The 20,840-nt window shown below is 34.4% G+C and overlaps 6 protein-coding genes across 6 annotated transcripts; 3 read left to right on the top strand and 3 right to left on the bottom strand.

Moving 5' to 3' along the window:
- Positions 1-109: 109 nt before the first annotated feature.
- BX664DRAFT_280994 (chitin synthase-domain-containing protein) lies at positions 110-3,984 on the top strand. Its single transcript, XM_051541506.1, has 4 exons — positions 110-681; positions 801-1,895; positions 2,032-2,690; positions 2,752-3,984. Exons 1-4 carry the CDS (start codon positions 180-182, stop codon positions 3,880-3,882), a joined length of 3,387 nt encoding a protein of 1,128 aa, XP_051400638.1. The 5' UTR covers positions 110-179; the 3' UTR covers positions 3,883-3,984.
- Positions 3,985-4,704: 720 nt separating this feature from the next.
- Positions 4,705-7,857, bottom strand: BX664DRAFT_333906 (uncharacterized protein). The gene is made up of 5 exons (XM_051545610.1): positions 7,033-7,857; positions 6,885-6,977; positions 6,692-6,797; positions 6,501-6,563; positions 4,705-6,442 (listed from the first exon to the last, which is right to left on the bottom strand). The coding sequence occupies exons 1-5, from the start codon at positions 7,768-7,770 to the stop codon at positions 5,040-5,042; spliced, it is 2,403 nt and encodes an 800-aa protein (XP_051400637.1). The 5' UTR covers positions 7,771-7,857; the 3' UTR covers positions 4,705-5,039.
- A 594-nt stretch (positions 7,858-8,451) lies between these two features.
- Positions 8,452-10,117, top strand: BX664DRAFT_333901 (uncharacterized protein). Its single transcript, XM_051545609.1, has 2 exons — positions 8,452-9,223; positions 9,313-10,117. Exons 1-2 carry the CDS (start codon positions 8,659-8,661, stop codon positions 10,038-10,040), a joined length of 1,293 nt encoding a protein of 430 aa, XP_051400636.1. The 5' UTR covers positions 8,452-8,658; the 3' UTR covers positions 10,041-10,117.
- Positions 10,118-11,434: 1,317 nt separating this feature from the next.
- Positions 11,435-12,075, bottom strand: BX664DRAFT_333900 (uncharacterized protein). Its single transcript, XM_051545608.1, has one exon. It carries the CDS (start codon positions 12,067-12,069, stop codon positions 11,470-11,472), a length of 600 nt encoding a protein of 199 aa, XP_051400635.1. The 5' UTR covers positions 12,070-12,075; the 3' UTR covers positions 11,435-11,469.
- A 700-nt stretch (positions 12,076-12,775) lies between these two features.
- BX664DRAFT_261968 (actinin-like protein) lies at positions 12,776-15,267 on the top strand (the record flags this gene model as incomplete). Its single annotated transcript, XM_051540699.1, has 9 exons — positions 12,776-12,940; positions 13,013-13,148; positions 13,233-13,311; positions 13,384-13,500; positions 13,585-14,134; positions 14,209-14,285; positions 14,365-14,470; positions 14,549-14,755; positions 14,809-15,267. The coding sequence occupies 9 exons, from the start codon at positions 12,776-12,778 to the stop codon at positions 15,265-15,267; spliced, it is 1,896 nt and encodes a 631-aa protein (XP_051400634.1).
- A 283-nt stretch (positions 15,268-15,550) lies between these two features.
- Positions 15,551-19,320, bottom strand: BX664DRAFT_333891 (uncharacterized protein). Its single transcript, XM_051545607.1, has 5 exons — positions 19,029-19,320; positions 18,804-18,961; positions 18,249-18,731; positions 17,360-18,149; positions 15,551-17,284 (listed from the first exon to the last, which is right to left on the bottom strand). Exons 2-5 carry the CDS (start codon positions 18,937-18,939, stop codon positions 15,664-15,666), a joined length of 3,030 nt encoding a protein of 1,009 aa, XP_051400633.1. The 5' UTR covers positions 18,940-18,961; positions 19,029-19,320; the 3' UTR covers positions 15,551-15,663.
- Positions 19,321-20,840: the final 1,520 nt, after the last annotated feature.

Here is a 20,840-nt window from a genome sequence, read left to right as displayed (position 1 = left end):
AAAAAAAAAAAACTCCTTGATTTTTGATATTTATTTTTTATCTTTTTATTTGGTTTTTTTTTTTTTTTTTTTGCTTTTTTTTTTTTTCTTATTATTTACGTTCTAAAGTCTTTATTTTAGATATACTTTTTACTGTACCATTATTCAACTTTCCTTTATCTAACAATAATAAAACCGTCATGTCATATGTACGATATCAACCTCCTATTCAAAGAACACCTCATGATAATGTTGTTCAACCAACAAATGAACATGGACTTGGAAGAAAACCAACGACTTTAGGACGAGCACCAACACGACGAATGGTTCCTGGAGCCAATAGTATTGCTAATGCTAGTCAAAATATTCAACGAGGACGTACATTAATTCGTCCAGATAGATATCAAGAGCCTGCTCCTCTCTTGACAGGAAAATCCACTAATAATCAAGGATGGTTTGATCCATGGGTACTTTTATCTCGTATTGTTACAATCTGGGCACTTCCTCCTCTTTTACAAGCATTTGGCAAGACTGATAAAGGAATGCAACAAGCTTGGCGTGAAAAGATGACTTTGTGTTTTTTGATTGCATGTCTGGGTGCTTTTGTTGCCTTCATCACTATTGGTCTTAGCTCAGTAATGTGTCCTCCTGATCAATCAAATAATCAACAAAATTATGCATCTTATAACGATACAATTCAAAGTGGTAAATGCTTGATGGCGGGCCTATTTTTTTTTTATTTTTTTTTATTTATTTTTTATTTATTTATTTTTTATTTATTTTTTATTTTTATTTTTTTTTTTTCTTTCTTTCTTCTTTAGCTTCCCTTCTTGGTATCGCTGGTTGGCAATTCAATATCTCTTTGGCAAAAACTCAAGATAATGTTGATTTTCACCAATTAAGTAAAGTGCCTGGTACCGATCTAACAAACTATTTTCAACATGGCAAGAACGTTCCGGAATGTCAAGATGCTCTTCATTTCAAGGCCGTGACTTTTGATCCTTGTGATAGTAATAATGGTTATGAAGGTTGTCCTCTTGGTACTCTTTCTCCTGCTACTTTTTCTCAACTTCAAATCATTAATTCGACTCGTTTAGTGGGGTTTGACTGGGAACAATTGGCATCTCCTAGTTTGAAAAATTATTTTGTAGTGGATGGCAACGTACTCAACATGGATCCATATATCAACGCCAATCCGAAACCTATCCTTACTGATGAACTGGATATTTTGATTAGATATATCTTACACCAACCTTTTGCTGAAGGTGGACGTGATGCAACCAAATATCTCTTTCGTCGACCTGAACTACAGTCTGGTATCAATTGTCTAGTACAAAAATACCGTGCTGGTCATATTGATAAATCGACACCTGGATGTTTTGTGGCTTCTGTGATTTTATACTGTTCTTTAGGTGTGGTGCTTTCTATTGTTTTGGCAAGATTTTTTATGGCTCTCATTTTCTCATGGTTTATATCTCGAAAATTATCAAGAACTCCTCCAGAAGCCACAAGATCTGCTCCACCAGTCTCCTATCCTCCTCAACTCAATACTATGGAAATGGCTGATATCAAACAACCTCCCTCTTCTCCTTCTATTAGTGGAGTTCAAATTGGAAATGATCTTTACACTATCATGCTTATCACTTGTTATTCCGAAAATACTGAAGGTATACGAGCCACTGTAGAATCTTTATCTCGAACTTCTTATCCTGATGATCGCAAGTTATTATTCCTCATTGCTGATGGTATCATCACTGGTAGTGGCGAAACAATGTCTACTCCTGATATGTGTCTTTCTTTGGTGTCATTTGATCCAAATCGTCCTGATCTTCAACAACCTGAACCTCAATCTTATATTGCTGTTGCCAATGGAGCTAAAATGTATAACTGTGCCAAAGTTTATGCAGGTCATTATCGTAAGTGTTTTTATTATTATTATTATTATTATTATTATTATTATTATTATTATTATTATTATTATTATTATTATTATTATTATTATTATTTATAAGTATGAATATTAACTATTTTTTTTTTCTTCTTTCCATTTAGTTTGCAAAGGTCATAAGGTACCGATGATTCTCATAGTGAAATGTGGAAGTCCAGACGAACAAGACAAACCGAAACCTGGTAACCGTGGCAAGCGTGATTCTCAATTGATCTTGATGAACTTCTTTAGTCGGGTGACATACAATGATAGGATGACTCCTTTAGATTATGATTTATTTCAAAAGATTACATATTTGATGGGTGTAACTCCAGATGTGTTTGAATTGGTATTAATGGTGGATGCTGATACAAAAGTATACTCTACTTCATTACGACTTTTGGTGAATTGTATGGTGAACGATAACCTGATTATGGGTCTCTGTGGGGAAACCAAGATAGCCAACAAGCGTGATTCATGGGTGACAGCCATTCAAGTATATGAATATTTTATCTCTCATCATCTTTCAAAAGGATTTGAATCGGTTTTTGGTGGTGTCACTTGTCTACCTGGTTGTTTTTCTATGTATCGACTCAAGGCTCGCAAAGGTGATGGAGATTGGGTACCTATTATTACCAAACCGGAAATTGTTCAAGAATACTCTCAAAATACAGTGGATACCTTACATCAAAAGAATTTACTCCTTCTTGGTGAAGATCGATTTCTTACTACTCTTATGTTACGGAATTTTCCTTATCGCAAAATGGTGTTTACTCCTCAAGCTGTAAATAAAAAAAAAAAAAAAAAAAAGGAAGGAATGGAACCTGATTCTTTTTTTTTTATAGATATGCAAAACAATTGTGCCAGACGAATTCAAAGTACTTTTATCTCAACGTCGACGATGGATCAACTCTACTATTCATAACCTATTTGAATTGGTGCTTGTTCGAAATCTCTGTGGAACCTTCTGCTTCTCTATGCAATTTGTAGTGATGATGGACTTGCTGGGAACATTGACATTACCGGTGGCTATTGTTTTGACGGCAGTGCTAGTAGTGAATCTAGCACAAGTACAAATTACTAGTTTTATGGTGGCAGTTCCTTTGGTTCTTTTGATTGTAGTCTTATTCTCACCTGCTTTTTTGATTCTGATTACAACTCGAAAATGGGTCTATCTAGTATGGATGCTTGTTTATCTCTGCGCTCTGCCTATTTGGAATTTTGTTCTACCGGTCTATTCTTACTGGCATTTTGATGACTTTTCTTGGGGTGAAACGCGAAAGGTGACGGGTGAAGTGAAAGGTGCAGATGATCACGGCAAGAAAGATGGTGTTTTTGATCCGTCCAAGGTACCACTCAAACGATGGGAAGACTACGAACGGAAACGAATTAGAGCACATAAACGACGAGAAAGGAAATTACGGGAACTGGGTCCGACACATCCATCAACTCTTAGTGATATCCATTCAATGAAGAGCAATATTAGTAATCAAAATATTTTAGATCAAGAAACAAACATTGGTAATGAAACGTCGCCTATGCATTATTTTGATCCATCGAAAGAAGCGCCTGGAAAAGCAGGTAGTGGTTATTATCCATCTTATCGACCTCAAGCACAATCTACATCAAATCCTACAATGATAAGTCCTCCTCAACCTCCAGCTAAAATATCAGCAATCAATGATATTAATTCACCACAAACTCCTCGACCTCCACAAGCCCCTTCATCTCAACAAGGAGCATATCATCCTACTCAACATTATCAGCCTCAATATCGACCTCCTCCTCCACCTAGGAATCAATCATATCCACAACAATATCATCATCAGCAGCAACAACAACAACAACAACAACAACAACAGCAACAACAACAACGACCTCCTATGATGACCATGCCAAGATCTCAACAACCAATGTACTCAAGGCCTTCTCCTTCGATGATGAATGGTGGTGGTGGACTTTACAAGCGGCAATGAAAGGATCATATCAGATTTAGTTGTATTTATCCATTGTATTTATTATATATGCATTCAAATTAGGCATTAGTTAGTTAGTTCATCTTTTTTTTTTTTTTTTTTTTACTATTATTATTATTATTTGGAAAAAAGGGTGATCTTTTTACTTATCAGTCTATCAATAAAGAAAGAAACTCATAATGTCAATAAGATAGATCTTCCTGATTTGTCGATTTTATTGATTTTTTTTTTTTGTTTGTATTCAAATATATATGCGTGTGCTTGCAATTAAAACCATGGATGATGAACCACGATGTTGTCAATGACAACTATAGAAGTGACCAAAACAACATTGATGTAAAGTAATGAAAATTCAAAAAGGATCATCCATCTATTCAATCAAAGGATGTATGTATATGAAAAAAAAAAGGTAGATTGTCCTTGATAGGAAATATTTCGGTCCTAAAAGGAGACAATTTAGTCTCCTTGAAAAAAAAAAAAAAAAGCAAAACCCACCAAATTTGGTAATCCGTTGTAAAAGAAAAGATTAATAATGATCATCATAAAATAGGGATACCATCTTTTCTTTTTTTGGAGGGGATCATTTCCATTTGTTAGCAAATGGAAAATTATGAGAATTTGCGAAGTGATATGTGGCTAAAGGCAAATCTATCAAAATGATGGATAAAGAAAATATATTCTATGGAATATGCACACTTCTTAGCAACCAAAAAAAAAAAAAAAAAAAAAAAAAAAAGACCAACCGTAAGGTCACCATGAACATCACACATTATTAATCATCATCCATCAACACACATCATCACACATCATCACCACATCATCACATCATCACCACATCATCACATCATCACCACATCATCACATCATCACCACATCATCACATCATCACCACATCATCACATCATCACCACATCATCACATCATCACCACATCATCACATCATCACCACATCATCACATATCACCACATCATCACATATGAACCATCATCAAAATCTATATAAACACAACGATGCTTTATGTATAAATATCAACAAATAATAACAAAGAGTCAATAAACAACAAAACAAATGATATACTACAAATAAGGGAGGGGTGATAATCATACACTAAAAAAAAAAAAAAAAAGAGACAGAAAGAGAACGGGAAAGGAACTAACTAACTACCGTCAGCATCAGCAGCAGTGGATTGAGTATAACCATACATTCGAACATTGTGAGGTCGAGCAGCAGAAGGATCGATAGCGGCATGGGCACCAGTGGCAAAACTTTGGGTAGATTCGTTTGCAAAAGGGTTATCAGTATATGGTGAAGAGGTGGTGATGCGTTGAGCTGGTAATTCGTAATGGATCTTGAGGTCGTCCAAGGTATCTTTGAGCATGAACATGAAGCGATTGCGTCGTTGGAGTCTTTTACCTACATTTTGCCAGTTACCTTTATGTGGGAGCCAGATGGTCAGGACAAGTTTGTTAACGTCGACAATTTCTTGAAGACGAATATCGAAACCTGAGGAGAATTCACGTGGTTGATCTTCTACCCAGGCAGCCATCCGTTCGCGTAACTTGAATACCAAATCTGTCGATGTACGGAAATCCACATTCAAAGTAATCGATTCACCCATGTCGCCAGATCGTCGTACGTTTGTAATCAACTTGGTCATTAATACTGTCGTAGGCGCATACACCTTTTGTCCATCTCCTCGAATAAACACTGTTCCCGTGATCCCCATGTTATGCACCGTCAGCGTCACATCGTCGATCAGGACATTATCACCAGCATCGTAAGGATGAGTCACAAATAAGAACATGATGGATTCAAAAGCAACCTTGACGGTATTGGAGAACATAAACGAGAGACCCATGATGAAAGTACCCATAGGCACCAAAGCTTGATATAAATCCACATTAAAAATGGCCGTCAGACAAAGAAATACGTTGATCACCATCACCAGGATGAAAAGAATCCAATCGATCTTGCCCAACGCTTGACTAGTGTCCCGAATACATTGTGCTAATAATTTGCGTTCACGATAAATTTGCACTACTGTATCCCTGAATTCCCGTCGTGTCACATCACCATTCCCATCCTTGTCAAACACTTCAAAAGCTGCCTTGCATTGTTCCTCAGTCTTGAAATAGGGACTAAAATGATGTTTTTCCAATACTTTTGTACCACCATTGTCTTGTGTTGCCAGAGGAGGTGGGAAACCGTTACTGAATGGATAGGCTAAAGAGTAGAATAGCTTTTTGGCCACCTTTTTTGCAAAATCATCCGAGTTGATATCTACTTTGCGTGTTTCCATTCTACTTAAACCTTGAGGTCGATCTGTAAGAATCATGCCTTGTACTCGTTTGTGAAAGTTGTTGAGCTTTTCTGCTGTATTGCCACGTGAACGTTGAGGAGCAGAATAACTAGTAGAATAAGACATGGGTTCGCTACTTAGTCTACTGTTTGAATATCCAATATCTTGTGTTGAATCCTGGGATGTTAATCTTTGACGTACGTTGTTGTTGCTTTCCGTCTTTGATCGTCGTCCTTCAGATTTACTAAGAGAATCCAAAACTATTGAAAATAAAGTAAGTTAACCTAAATCATTCTTTTCTCTTTTTTTTTTTTTTACCTTTGAGAGAATGTTTATTTTCAGCAATACGTTCGGAATAAGCTGACCGATGGAATCGTGTGGCTAGTAGAAAAAAAAATTAATTAATGTCAGTTAGTAATTGGTGATAATTGATTGGGTTTGAAAGATGAAGATAATGTTGAACACAAACTCTTTTTTTTTTCTATTTTTTTTTTCTGTAAAGAATTTACCGATGATTTGAATGATCAGTTTCTGTAGGAAAAGTAGACATGTAGTAACAAAGATAGAGGCAAAGAGTTTCCAGATGATCCAAGAATAACTTTGTTTTTTAACAGACTATATAATTGGAAAAAAAGAAATGGTGAGTTAACGGAAGATGAAATATAGTATGTCTAGGTGATAGAAATAGTACAACAGTCTTACCGAAAAAGGAAAGTTAAGGAGGAATGCCCAAGAACCCCAGTTCCAAGAACCAAGTAAGAGAATTGTGATGTATTTCTTCATAGCCATATAATACTAAAAAAAAAAAAATTGAATGGGTTTTCCTTTTTTTTTTTTTTTTTTTTTTTACCTCCATGCTTGATTTGACTTTCTCAGAGCGTCTTCCAACAAAGATTTTTGTCCATAGAGATACAAAGGAAGGAATGATTTCAACAAAAACAGTAGTTATCCATCCAATATGCCACATGAAAGCAGCCCAATACATCCAGATTTGTACGTTACTTCGAATATTTGAAAAATTGGGATCATTTTCTTCTTGAGTAGTAGGTTCAGGTAACAAAAGATAAATGGCAACGGCAATAGCAATAAAGATAAGAGAACCGAAGAGAGCGATGATCAAACGTTTCATAAAAGGAGATAAAAAATGCCAACAACAAGGTTTTTTCATAGCAGCTTGAATTCTTTCTCTTGTTGTTTTTCTTCTTTTCGGTTTAGCAGGTGCATCAGGATCATCATTCCAATCAAATTCATCATCATCATCATGTCCACGATGGGTAGTATGTGTTTTGCCTTCTTCATCATTCAGATCTTGAATACTGTTATTGCTATTGTTGTAGGTATCTTCATCATCATCATCGTCATCATCATTATAAGTTGTATCCATATTATTTATCTTTGGCTGTTCTTGATGATGATTGCCGTCAAAATAGGACCAATTAGAATCATCAGTTAATTTGACAGGTGGGAAACGTAAAGTGGTATTTTGATAATCATTTTGTTTTGTTTGATCAGAAGAATCAGTAGTATTGCTATCTTGTTCTTGCATTTCAATGGTATAGAAAGAATCCTTTTCATTGACAATGGGCATAGGTGCTGCTTCTAAAATAATCAAAACAAAAAAACAAACATAATGACAGGTTTAACTTAATATGTGTCACCAAAAAAAAAAAAAAAAATAGGGGTCCTTACCATCTATCAATCTACTTTGATCTTCACCAACAATCCTTACTGATTTAGTATGTTTTCTCATTTCATTCCAAAAAAAAAATAATAATGATAATAGCAATAAATAAAATAAAATAAAAAAAAAGAGATGAAAGAAAGAAAAAGAGAGAAAAAAAAATTTGTTGTCAATTCTTTATTGTTCAAAAATTACAGAGTAAACGGACTTTTAAAAGAGCTCCAGACCCTTTTTTTTTTTTTCTAGTTGGTAGAGTGTGAGTCTGGAATCATTCAATCAAAGATCTACAACCGCTTTTTTATGATTGGAAGATGATATAATATTTGAACCTGAATTCAATTACTTTTAGGATGATCGTTTTTGGATTGAATGTCAGCATCAAACCATTTTACTTGATAATGGTCAGATGTCTTTTATCAATGATTTTGTAGTTGTAAAAGGGCTTGGCAAAGAAATGTTCTTTTTTTTTCATTGTCAGTTCTAAACTGTTGTGTAACGAATATGGCTTGAATAAAGAGTTCCCATCCTTTTCTGATTCATATGCCGCCTTCTCTCCTTGTTTTCCACTCCCCCCCCCTTCTTTTTTTTTTTTTTTTTATATAAAAATTTCTCTTTTTTCTCTTTCTCTTTCTTCTTTCTTTCCTTTCCTTTTTTCTTTATAAATATATTCGTGCTGGTTCACGTTTGACATTTCTATCAAAACTTTCTTTTTTTTCTTTATTATTGTATATTCCCCAACCCATTCATTACTCTTTTTTTTTTTATTTTTACCCACACCATTCTTTTTTTTTTATCATGATCACAAAACACTCTTCCGATAACAACATGAACGATAACACTACTATTACTCGCCCAAGGAAACGAACTCACCTTACTGCTTCTCAAATAGCCTCACTTCAAGCATCATTCAATATCAATCCTTTACCTGAATCTGCAGCTCGTCATGGTCTTTCATTGTCACTTGGTATTCCTGAACGTACTGTACAAATCTGGTTTCAAAACCGTCGTGCCAAAGCAAGAAAAATGGAAGCTTTAGGTATCAAATCTTCTTCTGGTATCAAGTCTAATACTCCTGGTGGGTCAATGACTTCTGATGTTACTATTGCTCCTACTTCTCTTCTTCCTACTCCTCCTCGTTATCAAGCTACTTTCAGAACAATGATGACTCCAGAAATTTTTGAAGAAATGAATGCTGGTAATATTCAAACAACATCAACGACATCATCATCATCATCATCATCAACATTCAATGGAAATCGTCGTCGACCTCGTTCTGCATCTAAACCTGAACAACCCAAACCATCTGAAATAAAATTGGCTCCTCGTGCAATGTCTGAAGAAATGGATCAACAACATCTAGGTAAATAATAATAAAAAAAAAAAAAAGTTCTCATGATCATCACATCTAATCTCTTTCTCTCCGCCACTTCTACAACCCCCCTATTTTAGACTATTCTTCTTCCTCTTATTCCAATCCTCCCACTCTTCCCATTACAACCCCGTCTCGGACCTTGACTACCATCCAATCAGATATTGTATCACTTCCTGTGCATTTACTACGAATTGGTACATGGACTCGTCTCGCCAGTCATGTTTCACCCATCAAGGATGATGAATTTGGACTTGTTTGTTACTTCACCAAAGACCAGTTGATCTGGCAAATTGAAACACAAGGTCAAAAATTCCGTATTCAAATTCCCAAGGATGCTATTCATCAACTTACTTTTGGCAATATCATGGATGACAATGGTACAACTCAAGTCAATATTCATTTGGATCCTCAACAATTAGTATTTTCTATGTGTCTTCAACATCAAGATGAATGGGTACGTTGTGGTGATTTTTCTGAAAAGAAACAAATCAGTCAGCTGTTTATACATGAACTTCAAGGACAACATGATGCCTTACAACAAGCCCTTTTGGAAATGATGTCCATTGTTCCTGATTTGGCTTCCAAATTAGTCTTCATGCCCTCTCCTTTGTTGGATGAACTTTGTCGTGATTTTACCATATCTCCGTCTGCTACTCCTGAACCTTCTTTTGCCATAGGTGATCCTACTACTATGATGTATCCAAATCACTTTGCCTTGGATAAGTCAATGATGTTACAAGCTCCCTTCTATTATCCCTCTCCTATGAATGATCAACAGTATTATCAACCGATGATGATGCTATGATTACTTTTTGGTTCATCCTGTCTTTTTTTTTTTAAAAAAAAAAAAAAGTGAAATGGTTACTTTGTATTTAGTGTGTGTATAGTTTTTTTTTTTTTTTTTTTTTTCTCTTTGTGTATACAATCTTTCCCCTGTCTCTTCTCTCCCTTTTTTTTACTATCATCACCCTTTCTCTTTTTGATCTATACTCCGAATCTAAATTGGTTTCCTTTTTTTTTTTTGAAATAAAAAAAAAAAAACTCCTTGTCCCTATTTGTCTTTATAATATCCTGATTTGTTTGGGGGAATAGTATCTGATGTCAATTATGTAGTGAAAGAAGGTTTAAGTTTGTGTTGACTTCCATGACCTCATGAAAATGCCACGTTGCTGAGGAATGGTTTTTCCTGACTGTTTAGGCGGAGATACCTCAACATGCATATTCTTCTACTCTAGAAAAAAGAAACCTTACAATGTTGATTTTCTCACTCACCAGTCATCTGATGAACATCTTAATTGAACCAATGTTTTTTTTTTAATCAAGACAATGAGATAAAAAGATGTCAAACAAGACATATCTAATCCATATCTAGTTGCTTTGTATCACATTCTTCGCTTTCTTAAGGAGTTTTATACAAACTGGTCATCATCCTCTGTTTCAGTCTCTAAAAGTAAAAAGGAGTTAAAAGAATCATAAAAAAAAAAAAAAAAAAAAACTGTTTTCCATCCAAATTTTTAAATCCATCATTGGGTTATCAGTATCACTTTGAATAAGCAATTAAATATTATTTCTTCTATACACTTTAATATGCAACTTGCATGATGACACATCATAATCCATTTCTCTGGATGATTTAACTGTATCCTCCTCGTCATTTTCCCCCATCTTGAGTTTCATGACAAATATTGTTACCTATCACTTCTATATTATATTTTTTTTAAAGAAAAAGATAAATATTATCTCATTTTGATGGAAGGATTGATGATTACTATCATATTCAAAAATAAAAACATCTGACTGGTATGAAAATTGTTTCATCATCCGATTATGTTACCTAAGCAGTGGTACAATGAGATTGTATAAGGAAACAAACTTATTAGTTTTCTTCTTCTTTGATCCTTCTTTTTTTGATCACGCGTCTAGTGCAACATTTCATGCTCTCTACATAGTTAACCATTCATCATCCATCATATCATCACAATCATAATCATCACAATCATAATCATCATATCATAATCATCACATCATAATCATCACATCATAATCATCACATCATAATCATCACATCATAATCATCAGCTCATCATAATCATCAGCTCATCATAATCATCAGCTCATCATAATCATCATCACATATTATTACAGTTTTTTTTTTTTTTTTTAATACAAACCCAACAAGCTTTTACTAGTAATTATTATTATCATCATTAAATTGATACTATTATTTCATTTATCTATTTTGAAAGCATGCAAGAGAAACGTAATCCAGCAAGGGCAAGACAGGATACCTTAAGGAAATCAAGGCCGAGGAAGACACGATGACGGTTGACAAAGGATGAATCAGCCAATAAATCGGCAGCGGAAGATTTGCCATCATGAACACGGGCCACTTGACGGTGATAGTTGGGCAAAAGACAGATGCCTTGAAGAGCGGTTATCGCAGCGGGTACTACCATCAATGTGGTGACACAAGGAGGAACATTGACACCTGGTCTATTGTAGTAAATATAAAAAATATCTAAAGATACCATGGCACTCACCACATCCAACTTGCTAATCATACTCATACGATAATCCTTCAACATCAATTGCTGATTATCCGTTAAAAAAGGTAGATGACGAAGGATTGGACCTTCCACCCAACTTAAATGCACATTGAGGGCCAATCGACCCATCGTCGTTACCAGGACACCCACGGCTAATGCTCGGGAAGCTGTGTTATTCCATACTTTACAATGTGCAAGTGCTTGTACTGCTGCTGCTGGTAAGATGATTTTGACTGTTGAATAGGGATCACGCAAAAAATGATCCACTTGGAAACCACAACAACTCATTTGAATGAATAGATTATAAAATATAAAAATGAACTAAAAAAAAAAAAAAAAAAGGATGATCATAATATATGATGATGAACTTGTTTTTTCCTATGAGAGACATCAGACCTCGGATGTTTCTGTTATCCACTCCAAGCATAATTTATTTTTTTCATGCTGCCCAAAAAAAGAAAAGAATCAAAAAAGTCCATCCGGGTTCATACATTTCAAAAACCGATTTCCTGAATTGGGATTTTTCTATTTGAGGAACAAGTCAAAACAACTTAGTCTTCATTCTTTTACGTTTCTTTTCTTTTTTTCTTTGTACTTTTTTTTTTTTATTGTTATTATTATAATTGTTGTTGTCATAATACATTACCCCTTCTCCCTATTTCTCACCCAACATTCTATTTTTTACTTTTAAACATAAAGAACCACAAATGTCAAAACGTGCTTCCTTTTTACCTTCTGCTGCCTCACAACAACCAGTGGAAGATACAGGTAAACCCGGTTAACTAATCAACGAACAAACTAAACCAAATAATATATATTTACTTTTTTTTTTATTATTTTGAAAATAGCACGAATCATGGATAAAGCCTGGGAAGTCATTCAACAAAAAAGTAAAAAAAAAAGAAAATAAAAAAAAAAGTTATATATATACTCTCTTATTTTATAGACTTGGACATTCACACTTTTCTTTTCTTTATCATGTAGCTTTTACAAAATGGTAATCAATCCGGAACTTTTTTTTTTTAATTCTCCATTGACATTTGTCTTTTTTTTCTCGGTTTCATTTAGGGCTAACAACAAGCTGGATATTCGAGGTGTACCACATATACAAAACTTGGTAGATGATTTTGCTACTGGCGTAAAATTGATTCAACTTTTGGTAAGTATGACAATATGAACAAAGAAAAGCTATCAAGATTGAGTATTCTTTTTTTTTTTTAAAAAAAAACAGGAAATTATTGGTGATGCTTCTGTAGGACGATATAATAGAAACCCTCGTATGCGTATTCAATTTGTGGAAAATTGTAATTTGGCATTAGAATTCATCAAACAACGGGATATACCTTTGACCAATATTGGTGCTGAAGGTAATTATATTAGAAAACTTAGATATATATAAATATTCATCATTTTTCTCTCTCTCTCTTTTTTTTTTCTTTCTTTCTTATCAGATATTGTTGATAAGAACTTGAAATTAATTTTAGGGATGCTTTGGACGATTATTCTACGATTTACAATGGCAGGGATCAGGTAATCATGAAATTAATAAAACTTATGCTGTTGTTGACTTATCTGGTACTATTCATATTATTATTCTTTTAGTGAAGAAGGAAAGACCGCTAACGAAGCACTCTTACTATGGTGTCAAAGAAAAACAGCACCTTATCATGAAGTCGATGTGAAGGATTTTACATACAGCTGGACTGATGGATTAGCATTGTAAGTAAAAAAAAAAAAAAAAATAGATGATATACAAGAAGAAGAAGAAGAAAGCAAGGTTGGATACTTATATTTTACCATCAGTTGTGCTTTGATTCATCGCCATCGACCCGATTTATTAGATTTTGACTCTCTAGACAAAAATGATCGACATGGCAACACAGCATTAGCATTCAATGTGGCAGAAAAACATCTTGGTATTCCTCAATTACTCGATGTAGAAGATGTATGTGATATTTCCAAACCTGATGAACGATCTGTGACGACCTATGTGGCAGAATATTTCCATGCATTCTCAGCTCTGGATATGGTAGAAACAGCAGGACGACGAGTGGCAAAATTTGCAGAAGTCATGGCATCAGCATGGCAAATGCGTCATGATTACGAACGACGGGTACTGGCTTTGATGGATGCAGTATTATTGACTCAACGTGAATGGCAATCTACCTTATTGACGGATAAGTACGCAGCAACGAAGCAAAAGGGACTGGAATTTAATCATTACAAGAATACTCAGAAACGGGAATGGGTAGCTGAAAAACGGGAAATCGACTCATTACTTGGGAATATTCAGACAAAGCTCAAGACTTATAATCTCAAACCATATTATCCTCCTGATGGCCTGACTCTATTCGTAAGTAGAAAATGGAAAAAAAAAGAGACCAAGCAAAAGTAAAACAGAGACTGATTCTTTATTTTTCTTTTTAGGATTTGGACAATATATGGAAAGAACTTCTACAAAATGAAGCCATTTATCACCGAAGCATCAATAGTAAAATTAGAGAGTAAGTTTGATAGTATATGTTTGAAATATGTCAATAGAAATCCAAGGTACTCATACCAATATATAATATATTATGTTAGGATCAAGGAAAACCTACGAAAAGCATATGCGCAAGCGGCCAATGATTTTCAGCAACAATTGGACAGTATTTCTTCAGCACAATCTTTGCTAGATGGAGATCTTAATGTAAGTACAGTCTAGAGACATGATAATAAAAGAAATATCCGATATTTACTGGTTTTTTTTTTTATTTTATATATCTAGCAACAACTACAACGTCTGCGTGATCTACAAAATAGGACTCAACTCCTTGAAAGCAAGTTACAAAATGTACAAATCCTGAATCAAGCTTGCGTGGATGCCAATACGGAAGAAAATGATTATACAGTATATTCTGTGGAAGATTTGACTTTTGGACTAGATTTGCTACAACAAGCCATACAAAAGAAAAATGCATTTATCCAGAATCAGGTAAAATGGAAAAGTATATATAACTATAATATTCACTTTTATTTATGTTGTAGATCGTATCTCGCAATATGACAAACTTGACACCAGCACAACTGGAAGAATTTGAACAGGCATTCCGACATTTTGACAAGGACAACAGCAATACATTATCAGCAACGGAATTCAATGCAGCATTGGCAAGTCTTGGCATCTTTTATGATGATGATGCATTTGATCAAGTCTTTAGTCGTGTGGCTGATCGACAAGAACAAGCTTCCTTTGAACAATTCATTCGTTTTATGGTGTCAGTAACCGAAGATAAATCCACTCCTGAACAACTACGCGACGCCTTCCGAACAATAGCAGGGGATAAACCTTATGTGACTGAATTAGATCTTAAGATGTGCTTGGTACCTGAAGAAAGTATCGAACTTTTAAAACATGATATGCCTCATACTTCCTCTTATGGTCAAGTTAATAATGGTGGTGATGCTCTGGAATATGATCAATACATTGATCAAATGTTTAGATAGATCCATCTTTTTTTTTTTTTTATTTTTGATAGAATAGTTTGTTGTCTATACCAATCATTCCCTTCATAAATCAATTACAGCAATAAATGTTTTTTTTCCTCACTCGACATTTATTATTCTTTTGTTGAATACTCAGGAGAATTTGATTTAGATGCATACAAAGAAGCGTTGCATACTAGTCAATGGTACTAATCAACTGTGAACAACGCATGATATATATAATTCAAGAGAGAAATCAGAAAATAAATATCATCAAAAGGAAGGAAGATTAAAAAAAAAAAAATAGAGATGAATCAAAAAATCAAAATTTATTGAAGGAAAAAAAAAATCAAAATAAATAATAAATGGTCTAAGTAAAATGGTAATAAGAAGAGATTATAAAAAAAAAAACAAGGTTTACAACCATTCTTTAAATAAACATATATATATTCGCTTGATAACTTGAGTCAACAAAAAGTAACCAGTAATAGCAGATACCAGGAATCCAAAGTACCGAGCAGGCATATGTTCAAATTGTAATGTAGAACCAAGAGGAGTATAAGGAAGAGCCAGACCAATGGCCACCACCAAAAGAGAACAAAGAGCCAATGGAAGAGCAGGATTACGTTGCAAGAATGGAATTTTTTGTGTACGGATCATATGCACAATCAATGTTTGTGTGATCAAGCCCTCATAGAACCAACCCGTTTGGAAAAAGTTAGCTTGCGTGTCAGGGTCTCTGAAATCAAAGACGTACCATAGAATCAAGAAGGTATAGATATCAAACACAGAGGAAAGAGGGCCAAGAAAGAGCATGAATCTGAAAATATCCTTTGCCTTCATTTCGTGAGGAGATGCTAAAAATTCCTTGTCCACATTATCCCAGGGAATAGCTATTTGAGAAATATCGTACAACAAATTTTGTGCCAAGATTTGATTTGCTTGCATGGGTGTAAAAGGTAACCAGGCTGAAGCGACCAACATGGAAAAGACATTACCAAAGTTTGAAGAGGCTGCCATCTTGATGTACTTGATTGTATTAGCATGAGTCATTCTTCCACGGACAATCGCACGTGTAATCACTTGTAATGATTTTTCCAAGAGTACCAGATCAGCTGCATCCTTTGCCAATGGTGTCGCTGTATCCACACTAATACCAACATCACTTGCAGTCAAAGCCAGTGCATCATTGATACCATCACCAAGAAAACCAACTGTATTTCCTTGTCGTTGTAAGGAATTGACAAGTGTGCATTTTTGAATAGGTGTCAACTTTGCAAATACCGTACATCGAAGAGCTGCTTCATCAAATTCTTCATGAGTCATCTTATCCAAAACTTCACCAGAGATCGTATTGGTCACATCCAATCCAACTTGTTGACATACTTGTTTGGCCACAGCAAGAGAATCACCGGTTAATACCTTGACATTCACATGATAATTGGCAAAATCTTGGATCGCATCACGACAATCAGGTTTAGGAGGATCCAAAAAGGTTACAAATCCAAGGAACGTCATATCACGTTCGTCATATTCAAAGTTGTAAGGGCGACCAACAGGGAAGATAGTACCATAAGCAACGGCAAGGACACGAAGACCACTTTCATTCAATTCTTCACACACTTTCAATAGGCGAGATCGTTCTTCATCAGTCATTGGTTGATCACCATCATCATCGTCATTTTCGTTGTTTGTCTTGTAATGGCGAACCTGACTACATACTGAGAGCATTTCTTCTACAGCACCTTTGCAGACAATTATCGATTTTCCACATGACTTGGAACGTAAAATCACAGATAAACGACGACGAACAAAATCAAATGGGAGTTCTTCAATTAATTCATAGGCGTCATCCAAATGGGCAAGTTGATCATCGTAGCGTTCAATAGCAGTATCCAAAACATTCTTGAGACCATTAGCAAAATGAGAATTGAGATAAGCATATTCCATCACTTGTCCATTGGGATTTTTATGTCCGTCCAAAGAACTATGCACACTAACATTATCAGTTGTCAGAGTGCCAGTCTTGTCACTACATCTATAATATTCAAAAAAAAAAAGTCAATCATCGTTCTGATTTTTTTTTTTTTTTTGATCATCATTTATTACTTACAATACATTCATAGAACCAATGGTTTGAATAGAATCCAATCGACGAACAATTGTCTTATGTTTTGCCATTTCACGAGCACCATAAGCCAAATTTGTATTAAGAATCATAGGTAGCATTTCAGGAGTAAGACCAACCAAGATGGATATACCCATATAACCAGCAGCAACAAAATCATGAGCAGTAAATCCATTGATAACAATAACAATAGGAACCATGACAGCACCAAAACCAAGTAAAAGGAAAGCCACCTTACGAATCTGTTTCTGGAATGCATTAACACCTTTCATATCATCGGTTTGCAATGTTTCCGAGATCATATTGATATATGTCTTACTACCAGTAGAAAGTACAACAGCTTCACCAGTACCAGATATCACGCTTGTTGACATGTAACAAAGACAAGGCGTATCAAAAATACTTGTATTGAGAGTAGAACTTTGTGGTGTAGTAGTTGCAGGAATGGCCTTGTCAGAAGAGGATTCTTGAGAAGATTTGTTTAGAATACCTTGTACTTCATCGAGGGTAACAGTAATAGCATCATTGCCATGTTTTTCCACAGGTAAAAATTCACCAGTAAGAGCAGATTGAGAGACAAAAAGATTCTTACTTTCAATAATGAAACAATCACCAGGAAATACATCACCAGGTTTCAAAATCAGTATATCACCCGGCACGACATCTTTCACAGGAATTTCTATTTCTTGACTTGTACCATTGATAACGCGAGTGACGCGGGCCTTGACTTCAACCAATTCTCGCATAGCCTTGAAGGAACGTTGAGAAGAATATTCTATCATCAAAATATAAAATAAAAATATGAGGTCAGTTTTTTTTTTAAAAAAAAAAAATAAATAAATAAACAAAGTATATTATTTTCATTTTTTCTTACCTTGATAAAAAGCTAGAGTGGATGAAAGAAGAATCATGGCAAACGTGAAACCAAAAGTGACATTGTCTCCAGAGGCAGCAATAGATACAATACCAAGAAGAGCCAGAAGGATATTGAAGGGATGAATGAGAGATTGAATAACCAAACGCCAAGCAGGAGTCAACTTGGAGCGAGTAAGTTCATTGGGACCATGAATGGCAAGACGCGATTTGGCTTCTTCATCAGTCAAACCAGTACGAGTGCAATCCAAAATATCCAGTACAGCAGGCCATGTCAAAGGAATATACTTTTCCAATTCACGTAAGATGATTTGTTCTTGTTCTTGGGCACCTTTAACAGAGACATGTCGACGTCCTAAGAAAAATGTTTGCAAACGATACTTGAGATACTTAAATTTTGAGAGTGCATGAGCAGGAGGCGATTCATTTTCTGAGTCTATTGTAGTGGTATTTTTGATATCAGGAATCGTAATGACTTCCACATCTAATAAATATATATATATAAAAAAAAAGTGAATCCAATGTATATTATTATATAGTAGACTCTCCATCTTACCAGTTGCAAAGCGATGACGATTTTGACCGTAGAAGTTGTTTTGTTTTGTGTTTTCCGAATGAGTAATGGAATGAAGCGAGGGAGTAGTCATGTTGGTGGGATTTGTTTGTTTCTTGTCGTGGGCAGTGTTGGTCATTTTTTGTTCTGTCTTTTAACATCTAGATAATAAAAATATAATAAATGAATTGAGTATCAATATCAAACACGAAAAGTATTCATTCTTACGAGACGAGAATGATATCTTAAGGTGGCTTGGTACTGTCAGAGAGAATAACAAGGAGTTCCATATATTGATTCAGTTGAGGTTTCTTCAGTATAATGAAAAGAGCTTTTTTTTTATTTTTCACTAGAGAAAAGAAAAAGAAAAAAAAGCAAATAAAGAAAAGAGGGAAAAAAAGAAGAAATCGATCGATCGAACCCTTCCTTTTAAGTACATGGTGAATTGAATATCCGCCAGATCGAGCCTTTTCTTTCTTTTTTTCCTTTTTTTCCTTTTTTTTTTTTTTCTTTTTTTTTTTTAGTAAATCGCGCATACAGTATTTATCCTTTTTGCCGCAGTACTTCGGAAAATGCCATATACGCTGTACATCTATGCCTTTTTTTTCACATCATCATTTTAATATCTTCTTAACTTTTGATGTTTTTACTGCTGCCACTTTCTACTCAGTACCTTTGTTTATATATGTTCATTTTTAAAATCCCTTTAGATCTTTTATTACTTATTCATTTCGAACATTTGACTACATTTGATTATGACAATAAAGTGCTGTATGAGGCATTTTTTTTTTTTTTGGTACCTTATCCTATTTCCCGTCAAATAGACTTTTAGATTTTTCTTTGATCTAAATCTACTTCCAAATCAGGATAAAAAAATACTTTTATTGGTGTGTGTGTTTGAAACTCCTTAGTATGCATCTCTTTGCTATCATCTTTATCAGTTATCAATGCCATCGCCACGTGCGAGATCAAGATATAACAAAATGAAAAACCTTCTTTAGTATTTTTAAATAGAAAGATGGAAAACATGGAAGTGGTTAGTAAGCTTTATTTTTGGCAAATTTCGAAAATGATTTTTCCATTTTTCTTTTGAGAATTCTTGTTGTCATCATCACCTCTATTTACGATTCAAAGTCTCACTGTATCTTTTTTTTTTTTTTTTTTTTTTGCTGTACAGGCAAAATAAAAGATAAATACTGATGCAACATACTTTTCAATTTAGTTTTGGTTGTAAAAGAAAAAAAAAAAAGGAAATCTGTCCTCTTTGTTCATCCTGCATTCAAGCGAGAGAGTAAACTTTGATTTTTCATTTCATGCTCAAAAATAATCATCATGGCACCAAATTTGGACTGAACATAAGTGAAACTTTTCTCTTTCAATTGCATTAGTAACAATTTGTATCTTATCTCCCAATTTGTAGAGTAAATAAAAAAAAGTAAAAATGAAAATATTCATCTCTTATCCAATAGTGATCATCATCCAAATGAAACCATCACCGTTGAATTCCTCTCAAAAAAAAAAAAATAATCTAATATCATCTAAATATCATTTTATCGCTTATCCTGATACCTGATGTGCAACAATCACCAAAAAAGATTTCATCGATTTTTCCGAAAATCGCCTGGTAACCCCCCGAAGATTGACTTTTACAGCCAAAATTTGGCAGAGGAATTCGAAAGTCTTGGCTGTAAAATCAAAAAAATCGATCCCATTTTTTTTTCATCCCTCCAAACCTTAAACTCTTTTTACCATTAGAAGCACTATTAAAAAGTAGCTTAATAATGAATAATGACATTTCATTGGTTAATTTGCTCAATAATGAGAAAAAGCCATTTAAAAAAAATCGAACCATTGTCTTTTGTCTATAATATCAAACGATATTTTATATTTTTGTAAGTTCACTCAAGAATTACATTAGATCTATTGATAGATGATCAAGTATATCACAAGATTAAAGAAAGAATCTTCAATAAAATGGAGGATAAGAGTATGTTTTATTAGTTAATTATTAGTTTTTAGTAGGAAAAATTAGGAGTGAAT

Source organism: Halteromyces radiatus (assembly GCF_025201355.1).
Source record: "Halteromyces radiatus strain CBS 162.75 chromosome Unknown BX664scaffold_4, whole genome shotgun sequence".
NCBI lineage: Eukaryota > Fungi > Mucoromycota > Mucoromycetes > Mucorales > Cunninghamellaceae > Halteromyces > Halteromyces radiatus.
Note: the sequence above shows the minus strand (reverse complement) of the source record. Positions and strands in the feature narration are given on the sequence as shown.